Here is a 15495-nt window from a genome sequence, read left to right on the forward strand (position 1 = left end):
CGGTAAAACTCCAAGATACATGGTTGACTTGATAGATCTTCCAACCAGAAATAGAACTAGTACATCACGTACCTATTTGAACTTCCGCTATCCGAGCTGCATAGGACTCAGATAGATGTAAATCAACCTAGGCATCCAATTTCTCTATTTAGGCACACAAATGTGCAATGCACTACCAAAGACTGTGAAAACGATTTACGACCATCTTAACTTCAGGAGATCATTAAAGACTTACCTGTTTTGCAAGGCCTATCCCACTGACCCTACTTAAATGCTTCAACTCTGCAACAACATAACCTTAGATCATGTTGGACATTATATATTTCTTATTATCGTTGACCCTTATTGTACCTTATACCCTAACCTTACCTGACCCCTATTTCAATCTATATTTGTTTACCCCTACCGGACTTGGCGTTCGCCTTTATGGTATTTTGTAAGCCACGTTGAGCCTGCTAATGGGTGGGAAAATGTGGGATACAAATGTTACAAATAAGTTATCTGAAGGCATAAGTGAAGTTATGCAGTATAACCCTTTCATACTTCTAGTGCCAATGAATGTATTCAAGGAAATATACAAGTCTGATTAAAATTCCTGGGGGCATAGTTCTGAGTAAAACAAAAATTGCTCCTTTTTTTAGGTGGGGCTGGCACTCTGGAATAAGGTTTCTGATGAGGTGAAGCCGTGAAAGATATTAATATGTTGCATGTTTGCAAACAGTGTAAGGTGTGGCTTTTTGTGGTTGCCTGTGGTGGGCGATGGGTTGATAACGAGTATTTTCGTATGGAATTGTATTCAGTGTGGTAATTTATACAGTAAACAATGTTGCAGCTTCTTAGGAGAGCTGATATATAAAAGTAATAGATAAAAATCTAGAAGGCTTTTTTTAATAGCCTTTATGGATGCTGTTATGATTTCAAGTTTGCAAACTCAATTATATTGTTTATATATATATATATATATATATATATATATATTATAGTTTCTAGTCAAAATATTTGAAAGTCATTGGTTATAAAATTGTAACTGCTGGATATTTTTAAATTGTTGCACTCTGAGGTCTGTTTACAAACCCATGACTCATGGCAATGTGTTACCTCACTTTATTAATGTATAGGCCCCACTGCTGATCACGGGAGAGAGTCCATAAGGCACCCTGATGCATGTCTCCAGTTAGCTCTTGGCACCCACATATGACTGTGGTGTTTTACCACTGCTTCTGGGTTCGCTGTTGATACATATGTCAATATTTTTTTAGCTTAATGCTATCTTGTCTTTAATAGATCTTGGCATGTTACTTAGATGGCACACAGATTTCTGTCTGGCACAGATCCATGAGGCTGAGGGTGTGTTACCATAGTTTGTTTTTTCTGTTCTAAAAATTAACATTATGTAAAATATTAGCATTTATTTTCCAGTAAGTTGTGAATATAGATATGTGTTGACAGTAGGAGAGCATTACTGAAAACATTCAGCTTCAGTGCAAAAGAAAATAGCTAATAATCTGTAGTAGAAAAGATATCTCACTGAGCTAGTGTAAGTTTCAGTCTAATTGTTGACCTACCACAGTGGTTCCTTAAGAGCACCATGGTGTCCTTGAGCTTTATCATGAAGTAGGCATATTCTTGTAGAGTTACGTTAAGTTTCCATCCATTGGGTTTTTTGTTCCCTGGAAATGTAAAAGTGCATGTTGTAGGCAATATAATCTGCTTGGGTATTTACTGCTTTATATCTTTGTTTTCCAGAGAGCAGAAACAACATCTGAAAGAGACTTATACCTTGACAACAGCTCTGTCGAAGAAGCATCAGGAGTTTACCCAGTTGACGATGATGATTATTCTTCTGGTTCAGGATCAGGTACTAGAACACATAAGCAGCAAAATCAAAATTGACGTGCTCCCATTTTGGGTCTGAGACCTTACCGGCAGCCATAGACCTAGCGGTAAAGAATCTGGGCGGTAATGACCTACACGCATGAAATGCCACTTGGCGCGTGTCCGTTTTGCGCACCAGAAAATAAATGTTTTCCAGATGCGCGCCAAAATTGAAATTACTGCAAGGGCCAGGTGGTAACTCCAATTTGGTGCGCATTCGCGCCTACACGGCTTAGTAAAAGGGGCCCTAGATATTTTAAATTTAATATCATTTAAAATTTATAAAAATCATCTCTCATTCTCATAGTGGGTGCTTTTACTAAGCTGCAGCAGAAAAACTGGCCTAGCAAGCTCTTACATGGGTTTTTCCCCATACACTAAGGTATTTTATCCGTAGCGATAAAATGGTTGTTTTTCTATTCTTTTTTAAATTAATGGCCATGCACTAATGTTGCCATTAGCTCGTTGCCATTACAAGTAATTACCGCGTGTGCACTTACTGTCATAGGGTTATAAAGGCTGATCTAGTAATCCTGTGCTAACCAGTTAGCATTTGCTAACATAGATGCGTTAATTGCAGGAGCACCCACTCTCCACCCCAGACACTCCCCCTCAAACACAAAATTGTTGAAAATTTGTAATGCACGGTTATTGCACTCACATTTAGAAGTTATCGCAGGATGCCTGAGCACATCTCATGCTGTGCCCAACATGGGCTTACTGCTCGCTATACAGGAAGTACCGCCGGGCTACCACAGCAGCCCGATGGTACTTCCCATCCCTAATGCACCATCATTTCCATTATTTTTGTAGTGCCAGAGTGTAACCAGCGGTAATCGGGCTGTGCCGCTGCCCAGTTACTGCTGGGTTAACGTCGGAGCCCTTACCGCCACCTCAGTGGTTGACGGTAAGGGCTCCCCCCCCCCCCCCAAAAAAAAATGACTGCGTGGCAAGTGCTTTACTTGCCACATGGCCATTTCCTGAAAGAAGACTTCCCTTTTACCAGCTGTGATAAAAGGGGGCCTCGGCACGCGTGTAAATCATGCACCGACACCAGCACTGGCCCCCTTGTTTTCATTAGTGTAAATGGAGGCGTGTAGATTTAGGTACGGATATATCAACTAAACATATTCTATATACCGCGCCTAAATCTAAGTGCCGCTTATAGAATATGCTTAGTCAGCACTGATTTCAGCACAGATTTTTTTTTAAGCGCCATATAATCTCCCCCATAATGGACGTCTCTGTGTTTACCACCAGCTGATTTCTACTGCAAGCTAAAAATGCTACCAAGGCTTAGTAGAAGACCCCCCCCCCCCTAAACCACGGTAACTGCAAATGTTAACATGTTTTAGTAAATGAGCTCCTAAATTTTTATCTGAGGCAATGGAGGGTGAGGTCACAAATGTGCATTAGTGGGAGAAGCAGGATTTGAACCCTGACTTTCCAGATTTTCAGCCACTAAGTTGTTTCTCAAAAGAAAAATAAAAGTTATCTGTACAGCCTTTTTTATTTTTTTTATTTTTATTTTTTATTTTATTTATTTATCATTTTACTTAATTACATTCACATGTATCACATAAATGTAAGGAAATACAGAAATTAATATAAAAAGGAAAACATTTTCTCTCTACAATATATATTTACATAATTGTCCACAATTGGCAGATCCAAGATCAGGAAAACAATCTTTTTTTAGTTCCAATATTTTTATTGTGTTTTATAAATGATAACAAATGGCTAAAATAAAGCAATTAGCCAGCTTAACAAGTTAACAGTAACAAGCATCAGCATACATCTTCAAGTTAGGGCAAGTCAGGGATTATTTCGATAACAGATCATAATCATAAGTCACAGGAGTAATACATAATTTCAATTCTGACAAAGGTTATTACGTAGTGGGTTTAGTAAAGGAGACCATATTTTGTTGTACTTAACAAGTGAGTTATGTTTTTCAGCCGCAGCATATTCATATTTAGCTAAAATACACACAGAATTCCACCATGATAAATAAGTTACTTTGTCAAGATCTTTCCAACAAAAGAAAAGTGTTCTAAGGGCTTGATGTAACATTAAATCCAGTAATTGTGCTTGATATTTGTCTATTGATGATTGTAACATTAGTGATCCACATATAACTATATTATATGATAAAACATCTTGAATATTCAAGGTGGAAGATATTGTGTCCCATACAGAATTCCAATATTCTTGAATATATGGGCAAGAATAGATGATATGTTTAAGATTTCCAACATCTTTTTCAGAGGTCCAGCATTTATTCGCACTGTTTTTTTGGTTTTATTGTGTTCAATTTGGCGAGTTTAGCAGGAGTCCATAGGGCTCTGTGTGCTAAGTAGAACATAGATTGTGAAATGGACGCTGATTTGGTGGTATGAGTAATTTTAAACCAAAAGTTTTCCCAAGTTTTTTCATCTAGTTGGGCATTTAGATCGCATGCCCATGTTTGCATGGTATTAGTAGGTTCTTTGAATTTAGCTAACTGTAGTATTTTGTACCATTTAGATGCGACTTTTTTGGAAGTCATAAAAGACTTGCAAAGTTGCCAACAAGAAGGGTAATCAGTAGTTAATTTTTTTTTATATCTACGGAGTTAGTTACACAGTGTTTGAGTTGAACCCATTTATAGTATTGAGAACATTTAAGGCCATATTTTATACTTATTTGGGCAAAAGGTAGCCAAGAATTATCTTTTATAACATTGTTGAGAGTCCATATACCAGCTTTTTTCCAAGTATTCCAATTTATGCAACAATTGTTAATTTTGAATTTTGGATTGTTCCAAATTGGGATGTACATAGTATGTGTTGTGGGATGTGTGACAACTGAATCAAGTTCATTAAAAACAGGTCTAAGAGTTTTAAACAAAACATTAGAAGAAACATTAGTCTTTTGAGACCAAGGGAAGAAATGTGTGGGTGTGTCTGGTTGCTTTAGCATTTCAATCTGGAACCATGATGAGGTGTTGAGTTGTTCCTTATCATACATAAATGCTGAGTTTTGCTTTAGGAGAAAAGATATGTGATAATCATAGAAACAATCTTAAAGAAAATAAGAAAAACTCAAAATGGTTAATCTTACACTTCACATTTTCTGAGGGAGGAAGGTTAATCGGTTATTGCAGCCGGTACGGTGGTAACTGAAGGAAGTTGCTGCAGAGCATTCTTCATCTGTTTCCACAAACTCTTATAATTTCTTAGGTTCAAACAAATAAGTAATAAGGAAATAAAACACTTACAAGGGAATCGCGCTAGGAAGGTCCCACCTAGGGCAATGATTCCTGGCTTAAAAGCCAAGACTTCACACCTCCCAGTCTGCGATTCCCTTGATGTGTCAGGAAATATATGCATCTTTGAACCCAAAAAACTATCAACCATGTATCGGAAATACAATTTCAAAACATTGTTCCTATCTAAATCAAAGACGAAAGTCAGTAATAATATAACTCTATCTATAACTTCTGAATTTTCCAAAATGTCGGTTAAACTTACATCTTTTTTCTCTGATAAAGAAGATTTTAAAGGAAACATAATTTTAGTCACCAAAAGGTGGCTATCAGAAGGCATTAGCAAAATATCAGAGAAATATTTCTTCAAGAATTCAGTAGCTGATATGTAGGATATTATAGGTAAATTTATCATTCTCTAGTTTTTTTTCCCTTAATTGGTTCTCCAGAAATTCCAATTTTTACAAGAAAGATAACTATTCTTCATTACCAAATTGTCTGATTTTCATAGAGAAGCCATTTCCGTAATCAAAGTTTCTATTTTTATATCTTGGACTTCCACTTTGTTAGATAAGTATTAATATAAATTCTTTAACTCACATAGTGAAAAATTTTAAACATCTGAAGAAGAGTTATTCACATTCTGCTGCAGTTCCTATAGTACGTCCATTATGACATTATTGGCTTCACCAAGTCCAATTTCTCCACAGAAACCGCTCCAGATATCTTCGGGGGGAAGAGCTCACTCTCCAATCCCCCAGTTGGTTTATTATCCGAGTCGATGCTGCGCCAGGACCTCCTTGGGTCACTTCGGGCATTTCCATTATTGACCTCCCTAGCGAAGCATTACTATTTCCGGGTCTTGGAGGGGTCGTGCCAACAGGGGGACTCAAAGTCACTCCCTCCACTGAGATTCGGCAATAAAGCCTTGCTGTTCCCCGAAGCAAGAACCGATATCTCCGACGTTATGACCCCGAATCTCTCCAAAATAGACTGAAGTGGTGGGAACCTCAGCCGTGTTCGAGGAGGACAGCACCACGGCTTTGTCTTTTCTCTTCCCCATTCTCTGGGGAGCGCGCCCTCTTCTTCAGGCATTCTGGTGTAAAACGGGAACTCAACTAGCGTACATCCTCCCTCAACGCCATCTTGGATCCTCCAGGTTGGGACACTCTTTGTCTGGTTTCTCCTCAGAGGCCTGTCTGATATGGGTAACCCTACAGCATAGCCCTCTGAGTCATTGAAACACGGAAGCCCCTCCACCACTTACAAGGCGGTGCTTCGGAGGGGTACAGCCTTTTTTTAAATGCTGTTTTTCACTAAATTCATTTTCATCATAGCATCTCTTTAATAATAAATTTACAATATTGAATGTACTACACTATACACAAACCTTTTGCTATCATGAGTGGAAAATTTGCAAAACCTTGCACCGAATGGAGCATTCTAAAACTGGCAAAATCCTCCGAATTTGAGGTTTCTGTGCATTTTAGCATGCAAAGTCTACAGGTTTTCTTGCTATGTACCAGATATTTTTCATTCCTACTACTATTAAATGCCCTCAAACTGGTGAATATTCTTAAAAATTGTATGCACCTATGTTGTATGTACTTGCTTACATTTACTCATAAATATGCTTTGATGTTTTTTAATTGTAACAGGGGTCACCCCTCTAGATGAAAATGACCATTTATTGGTAACAACGTCGCACATATTTTCAAAGATAACTCCAACGAGTGATGTTCCAGTGTCTGAGACAGCATCCCTAAAAATGCAAACCAAGATCCCAAGTCAGACAAAGGTTCGTTACACTTTCATCTCAATGCCTTGATTCATCTTTCTTAGAAAAAGATACAGGCCTGTCATTATTCCAAACAAAAATATTGATCTATTAAAATGAGTTAATTCATTATTTTCTAGGTGTCGCTTATTTTAAAGTGCACATCTACTGGAGCTGTTTTGGTGTAAACATTTGTGCAAGGAGTTCTGTGTTGGTGCTTTGCTTTTAATGACAAATTTTATTGATTGATTGATTGATTGACGTATGTATTCCACATTATCCCAAGTATGCTGAGGTTGGAGGCAGGGGCATAGCTACTATGGGTACACGGGGGCCTGGGCCCCCGTAGTTTTGGCCCTGGCCCCCTGCTGACGACCTTATCAACCCCCCCTCCCGCCGCCAACCCGCTGTCGCCGTCTGCTACTTTTGCTGGCGGGGGACCCCAACTCCTGCCAGCCGAAGTCTTCTTCCTTTGTTTGGTTTCTGTGTGTCTGATGTCCTGCATGTTGTACGTGCAGGACGTCAGACTCAGAAACCAAACAAACGAAGAAGACTTCGGCTGGCAGGAGTTGGGGTTCCCCACCAGCAAAGGTAGGTGATGGGGGGGGGGTTATTGGTGGTGGTACTGGCGGAGGCGGGGCGTGTCTGCAATGGTGCCAGGGGGGTTGGCGGCGCCGGGGGGGGGGGGGCGCTAAAATGTGCCCCCTCACCTTGGGCTCTGGACCCCCCTCCCGCCGAAGTCTGATTATGCCCCTGGTTGGAGGAAGGAGGTAGTCTGCCTCCCTCCTCTTCCTTTGACACTGCAAAATAGCGACGCCCAGCCCTGCCCAATGTATCCTGGGATGCGCTGGGCGGGGCTACACACCATATAAGGGACCCTTATATGGTGTGTAGCCCCACCCAGCTAAAAAATCATCCTGCACATTACTACTACTACTACTTAATATTTCTAGAGTGCTACTAGGGTTACGCAGCGCTGTACAAATTAAACAAAGAAGGACGGTTCTTGCTCAAAGGAGCTTACAATCTAAAGAGATTCCTTAACCTTCACTTCCCCAACTGTAAAGGTCTAAAATACAAACTAACGCATGCGTCAACCTTTTCATACCTGAGCACACAATTCTGGAACGGGCTGCCGCGCAACTTAAAAACAATTCTTGAATTAACTAACTTCCGCAAACTACTGAAGACCCATCTCTTTAACAAGGTATACCAAAAAGATCAACAAATGTGAACTCCTCCACATACATCCAGAATTGCCTTATAATATCTGCTTGTCATACTACTATCATGTTTTATCATTTTAATGTGAACCAAGATCCTTCTGTAATACTAAATGTCTATTCTCTTATATATTTCCACCATTCATGATGTATTGTAAGCCACATTGAGCCTGCAAAGAGGTGGGAAAATGTGGGATACAAATGCAATAAATAAATCAATCCCAGGATACACTGGGCAGGGCTGGGCACTGCCATTTTGCAGTGTCAAAGAAAGAGGAGAGAGGCAGGCTACCTCCCTCCTCCAACCCACAAGGTAGGGGGGTAGGTAGGGAGAGGGGGGCGGATTGATCACTGGACCACCATGGACCCTTTGCTGGGGGGGTTAGGGGGGCTGGAGACACACCAGATCTCCAGCCCTCCTTGAACGTTGTGGGGGGGGGGGGACCGGAGGTCCAGCTGCAGCCCCCCCTGTCGCTCGGGGACTGTTTTGGAAATGTTGAGGGGAGTGGGGGGGGCTGGAGACCCACCGGATCTCCAGCCCTCCCTGTACCTGGGGGGGTGGTCTTCAGGTTTGTTTTGTTGTGGGGAATGGGGGCCTGCTAGCATGCAAATGCAAGCTGGATGGGGCTCACCATTCCTCTCCAATGATATGCAAACCCTAGCTCGGAGCTGGCATAGGGTTTGCCGCAGCCAGCAACACAATCTTTGGTGCTCTGGTCGCTGATCATTGGGGATGAATATGTTTAGCCCTGTTTTGCATGCATTTGTATGCTAGTTATGTTCAGAGCCCTCGAGCGTGTTGTTTCACTCGCTCGGGGACTCTAATCATTGAGCGTTAGCAAATGCTGGCGCTAGTATGGCACTAACAGCCTCTAGCGCCGGCGTTTGCTTTTGATCATCCCCGTGTAAGTCAGGGTTGAGAAGGGATATGTGGTGGAGTTGTAGTTTATGTACATGCTTTATAAAATATATATGCGCATATATAGAGCACGTATATTTACACGTGCTCTAGTGCAGGTATAATATTCACACCTTCAATCTATGTTATGTTATAAAGGATTTATCAACCACCAACTCCCTCAAAATGAGATTCAAGGCGAGATACAATAAAAGAATTCTGATGCAGAACATCAGGAATTATACATAAATTTAAAGTAAAAAAAAAAAAAATCCAAAGCAACATAACTAGCTAAATTTAACAAACAAACAAGTTTTCAAAGCTTTACGAAAAATAAGAACTCATTACACCTTTTCTGTAGTATTTTCTTTGATTGGGATTTAATAACTGCCTTTATGAACAGATTACCCAAGGGCAATAGAGGGCGACTGAAACAAGGGATTTCAGTTTTGGCTGAAAACAGGCGGCACTCCCCCCCCCCCCCCCAAGCAGAAGTGGGCTGCGTGACCCTCTAGCACCACCTGACCGGAAGCCGCCCCCCCCCCAATCCCAAAGCCACCATTGCCACCACCCTCCCACTACCCATAGGCCCTCCCCATGCCTACCTTAGAAGCTCCAGTGGTTTAGTGGCTTCTTTGGGGCAGGAACGATCCCCAGTCACTTCTGCCCACGCCGGCTCTGCATTCAAGATGGCTGCCAAAATCTATTTGAGGTTGGAACCAGCATCTTGGCCTAAGCAACTTAAATTTATGCTAGAATCTTATAAATACAGATTGGTGCCTGAGTGTATTCATAAATATGTTGCAAATAGATTCCTTATTTGCCCTCTCAGTCCAGGTGACTACTTATAAAATTACTCCCTAAAAGTGTAACATTGGAAGAAAAAATATATTGATCTTCATTGCTGTGTTAGATGTCTTGTCCCAAATGTTCTGTTGTGCAGCACATGGCAGTGCAAAAACTGAAAAATTGGCATGTGTCAGTAGCTATTGGACACTTCGGCCTGCAAAATAGATGACAGATTTTTTTCTCTTCTGTTTTTGTACTTTTATTCTTGGTGTGACTGTTGTGTATGACTGTCCTATATACAAATGGCATTCTTTTCTAACTTATTTTAGTCTGTACCACCACTCTGACCTATTTTAGAAGGGTGGTATAGTAAGTTTTTAAATAAACAATACTGTTAAATATTCGAGACTTTATGCAGACGGGGATAGATGTGAAGAATCTAAAAATGGCTTTATGCAAAATTTTTAAAGCTGTTGGTGGATTTGGCATATGAAATCAACCCTGTGGATAACAGCATGAATACTTTACATCTTTTGTTGATTTTCCTAATTTAGCTAATGACTGCTGCAGTCCCCTTTAAAGCTGCTGTACTATGTTAATATGTGTTAAGCTTCTTATGATGCCAGTCAATGAAAATTAAGCAGCAAAATTGTCTAGATTATGTCATATACTAACTTGGCTCTTTTGGCCGTAAACCCAGGTCCCATTTATGTTGTGGTTAATAATACATCCTTTAGAACGTGACTGATATAGATGTAGCCTTGGTCACATGACAGAAAATGGCAAAAATAAAATCTCTGATAGGTAATCATTTAAAAAAACTGCAACCCCAACAGTGAGAAACAGTCTACGTAAAGAATATCTCAAATCAAAATAAATATTAATCGGTCTGGCAGGAAGAAAAAACCCTCAGAAATCAGAGTTTTTCTGCCACGAGCTCAAGCGTGGTCCAATGGTAACTACTTTTAGCGATAAATCAATCATAGGGTCAGAAAGTCCTCTTTGCCATCAGCTACTTTTAAACTTTAATCTTGCTGGTTATTCTAAAATCTTCAATTCATTGAAACATTTTAATGTATTGTTTTTTCAAGCTTTTTCTTATCTTTTAAACACTTCAACATTCCATTTGTATGCTTCATAGACTTCAATTGAAAGCAGCAAAAAAAAAAAAAGTAAGAATTTTCAGTGACAGGGGCCCTTTTACTAAGCCGCGTTGACTTAGTAAAAGTGGAGGAGTGGCCTAGTGGTTAGGGTGGTGGAACTGAGTTCAATTCCCACTTCAGGCACAGGCAGCTCCTTGTGACTCTGGGCAAGTCACTTAACCCTCCATTGTATAAGTACCTGTATACAATATGTAAGCCGCATTGAGCCTGCCATGAGTGGGGAAAGCGCGGGGTACAAATGTAACAAACAAAAAAACCCTTTGCGTGCCCAATGTGCGCCAATTTGGAACTATCGCCCAGCTACCTTGTGGCCTGGGTGGCTATTCATATTGTACGCATGTCCAGTAGGCACGCCAGAAAATTTCTGGCGCTCGGTGCTAACCGGGCAGTAATTGGCATTGTACGGGCGCTGACAATTAGTACATAAGTACATAAGTACATAAGTAGTGCCATACTGGGAAAGACCAAAGGTCCATCTAGCCCAGCATCCTGTCACCGACAGTGGCCAATCCAGGTCAAGGGCACCTGGCACGCTCCCCAAACGTAAAAACATTCCAGACAAGTTATACCTAAAAATGCGGAATTTTTCCAAGTCCATTTAATAGCGGTCTATGGACTTGTCCTTTAGGAATCTATCTAACCCCTTTTTAAACTCCGTCAAGCTAACCGCCCGTACCACGTTCTCCGGCAACGAATTCCAGAGTCTAATTACACGTTGGGTGAAGAAAAAGTTTCTCCGATTTGTTTTAAATTTACCACACTGTAGCTTCAACTCATGCCCTCTAGTCCTAGTATTTTTGGATAGCGTGAACAGTCGCTTCACATCCACCCGATCCATTCCACTCATTATTTTATACACTTCTATCATATCTCCCCTCAGCCGTCTCTTCTCCAAGCTGAAAAGCCCTAGCCTTCTCAGCCTCTCTTCATAGGGAAGTCGTCCCATCCCCACTATCATTTTCGTCGCCCTTCGCTGTACCTTTTCCAATTCTACTATATCTTTTTTGAGATACGGAGACCAGTACTGAACACAATACTCCAGGTGCGGTCGCACCATGGAGCGATACAACGGCATTATAACATCCGCACACCTGGACTCCATACCCTTCCTAATAACACCCAACATTCTATTCGCTTTCCTAGCCGCAGCAGCACACTGAGCAGAAGGTTTCAGCGTATCATCGACGACGACACCCAGATCCCTTTCTTGATCCGTAACTCCTAACGCGGAACCTTGCAAGACGTAGCTATAATTCGGGTTCCTCTTACCCACATGCATCACTTTGCACTTGTCAACATTGAACTTCATCTGCCACTTGCACGCCCATTCTCCCAGTCTCGCAAGGTCCTCCTGTAATCGTTCACATTCCTCCTGCGACTTGACGACCCTGAATAATTTTGTGTCATCGGCGAATTTAATTACCTCACTAGTTATTCCCATCTCTAGGTCATTTATAAATACATTAAAAAGCAACGGACCCAGCACAGACCCCTGCGGGACCCCACTAACTACCCTCCTCCACTGAGAATACTGGCCACGCAATCCTACGCTCTGCTTCCTATCTTTCAACCAGTTCTTAATCCATAATAATACCCTACCTCCAATTCCATGACTCTGCAATTTCTTCAGGAGTCTTTCGTGCGGCACTTTGTCAAACGCCTTCTGAAAATCCAGATATACAATATCAACCGGCTCCCCATTGTCCACATGTTTGCGTACCCCCTCAAAAAAATGCATTAGATTGGTGAGGCAAGACTTCCCTTCACTAAATCCGTCCGGTTAATGTGTGAGACCTTACCACTAAGTCAATGGGTGGCGGTAAGGTCTCAGGCCCAAAATGGACGCGTGCCAATTTTCATTTTGCTGCACGTCCATTTTTTTGCAGGTGCACTGAAAAATGAACCTACACGCGTCTGCACCAGCGCAAGCCACTTTTCGGCTCACCTTAATAAAAGGACTCCTTAGCTTTTGTCTGTGGGCAAGCTGGATCTCAACAGGCACCCGTTTCACCGAGGCATCATCAGGAGTGGCACTTCAGAAGGCAGCCCATGTAGATGCTGAACCTTAACAGTGACAGCTGGACAGGATCTCCTGATGAAGCCTTGGTGAAACGGGTGCCTGTTGGAATCCAGCTTACTCACAGATAAAAGCTAAGTGTCACTGAAAAATGTCTCAATGTATTGAAGATTTTAGATTAACCTGCAAGATTAAAGTTTAAATAGCTGGTGAAAAGGAGGTTTTTCAGACCTGCGATTGATTTATCGCTAAAAGTAGCTATGTTGGACCACGTTTGAGTTTGTGGCAGCAAACTCTTTGTGATTTCTGTGGTGTTTTCCTCCTGCCAAGACTGCTTGTTTTGATTCAAAGATTCTTTAAATGCACTGGTTTCCACTGTAGGGGTTGCAGCCTTGGTCACATTTACATCCTTGTCTCCATTCCTCAGTCTTTGGAGGGGTAGGTACAGGAAACCACTTCTTTCCATGGCACCATACTTCCACCTTCTAGCACCTACTTTTGCCCCCTTCTTGTATTTCATTTGATGTTCGCTTAAGCAGTGAACTACCAAGCTTTCAACCAGCAACATGTCAAGGGAGGGGAGGAACAGGGAGGCTGTGGTCCTACTGCATTGGCCAGTGAGGGACTGCAGACCTAGGGCTCACTACCAAATATATTCCTACCCAATATGTCCTAAGTCCGGGCTCTCCCCTTCCAAGTTTTAACTGTGTGCCTGGTCCTGTCTTGCTTCTTTCTACCCCTTATCTTCCCCTTCTCTCTCTCTTGGCCCTGAATTCAAACCTGTGAAAGGATAATGAGAGATTGGGAAGAAGGTTAAGGTAAAAGGGGCTGGAGGCAGGAGAAAGACGGAGCAACAAAGAAGTCTTGGGTTGGTGAGAGGCAGGAAGGGCTGGCATTAGGGAGGGGGTGCAGCAAAGGCTATTGCCAGGGACCCAATGCCACTGCAGGCTGTATCCTGCCCAAAACTGAAGGAGGCACAACCTTCCAGCAAACTTTGGGGCCCTCTTCAAAACTTCTTCCTTGGGCCTTAGCATATATTTAAGGTTTAGGAAGCAGTAAGTGTAGAGGATGGAAATGGGGCTAGGGGTGGGTGAAAGACAAAGGAAATTCCATAGCGTCCCACAGATCAATCCAGAGACTTGTGGGTTGTGTCCCTGTACCAGCAGGAGGATATAGAGAGAATCTCCGAGGTTTGCTATATGTGGACCTGCGTAGCCAAGTAAACCTCAGTATTCTGTCTATCTAGCAGGTGGAGGACATCTCTATGCAGCTCTGGTTTGAGCAGGTTACTGGTGTCCTTTGGGCCTAGTTTAGCACAGTCAGGGGTTGAGTGGCTGTTTGTAGCGTCTGGTGTACAGCTGGTGGTGCCAGGTCCCCCCTTACCTTTCCTCCGTCGCCCCGGGGCTGTGGGCCTGATTGGGTGTTGCCTTTCTCTCTCTTTAAGAGACTTTGTTTTTGTTTAATCATACGGAGGAGCTAGACAGGCTGCCAAGTCTGTTTGAGGGGCAGGCATTTGTGGAGCATGTAAGTGCCTTCGGAAGCGGCTAAGCGCTGCTCCCGGTGTGGGGGCTGGAGAGTAGCATCAGGGGAGTGTGAGTCGTGCCACTGTCAGCCCACAGCAGGTGTTCAGCGCTGCGGGGGTTCCCCTCAGGCATCCAGTGAGTCGGAAGTGCAGTGGATATTTTTGGCAGTTTCCTCGGGGCAGTTAGTGCAGCGCGCGTCGGAAGGCACCATTTTTTCTTCTCAGGCGCGACCAGCTCCGCACGTGGCGGTTGGCAGACAGGAGGCACAGGCTCTGATGGAGGAAAGCAATTTAGAGGGAGCAGGGGAGTCCTTTTCAGTTCCTTTTTCCCCAGATTTTGTTTTATTAATGCACAATGCCTTTCTTCTGAAGAAGTCAGGAGCTTCTCTTCAGGCAGCCCCGTCTCTTCCTCAGCAAACTTCGGTTGCTGCAGCCTCTCAGTCTTTCCTGCCAAAACGTCCCTGGGTGGAAATTTTGGATCCCGAGGAGCTATCTGACACAGATGGCCCGGTTTTGTCTCCAGGCTCTCCCTCAGAATCATTGGATTTGGCAGATGAGGTCACCCGGCCTTCTGAGGAGGGGGATGACCCGACGGCTGCCCGCCTTTTTCGCAGAGAAGAGCTTCCCTCCCTGGTTATTAGAGCTTTTGAGGTTTTGGCCATTTCACCCCCTGAATCGTCAGGGGGAACAGGTCCGGTGCCCTCGATTATGTCTGGCACCAAATGCCCACCTCGTTCCTTTCGTGTGCATGAGGCCAAGAAAATCCTTATTTCAGCGCAGTGGGATACACCGGACAGTGGGATTAAGGTTGCTAGAGCTATGTCGCGTCTTTACGTGTTGCCTGTTGCTGACTTAGACTTGCTGAAGGTTCCTGCGGTGGATTCATTAATCACAGCGGTCACTAAGAAAACCACTCTCCCTGTGGAGGGTGGCACGGTGCTCAAGGACCCTCAGGATTGTAAGTTGGAGACTTGCTTGAAGCTG

At 42.7% G+C, this 15495-nt stretch overlaps 1 protein-coding gene across 1 annotated transcript in view; it reads left to right on the forward strand.

Annotated features, from left to right (window-relative positions):
- SDC2 (syndecan 2) overlaps positions 1 to 15495 on the forward strand; it is a 163172-nt gene that overhangs the window by 123281 nt on the left and 24396 nt on the right. Inside the window, exons 2-3 of the mRNA XM_030217001.1 lie at positions 1747 to 1858; positions 6781 to 6920. Of these exons, the coding sequence (XP_030072861.1) occupies positions 1747 to 1858; positions 6781 to 6920 (252 nt within the window). The remainder of the gene's footprint in view (positions 1 to 1746; positions 1859 to 6780; positions 6921 to 15495) is intronic.

Source organism: Microcaecilia unicolor, chromosome 1 (assembly GCF_901765095.1).
Source record: "Microcaecilia unicolor chromosome 1, aMicUni1.1, whole genome shotgun sequence".
NCBI classification, from domain to species: Eukaryota; Metazoa; Chordata; class Amphibia; order Gymnophiona; family Siphonopidae; genus Microcaecilia; species Microcaecilia unicolor.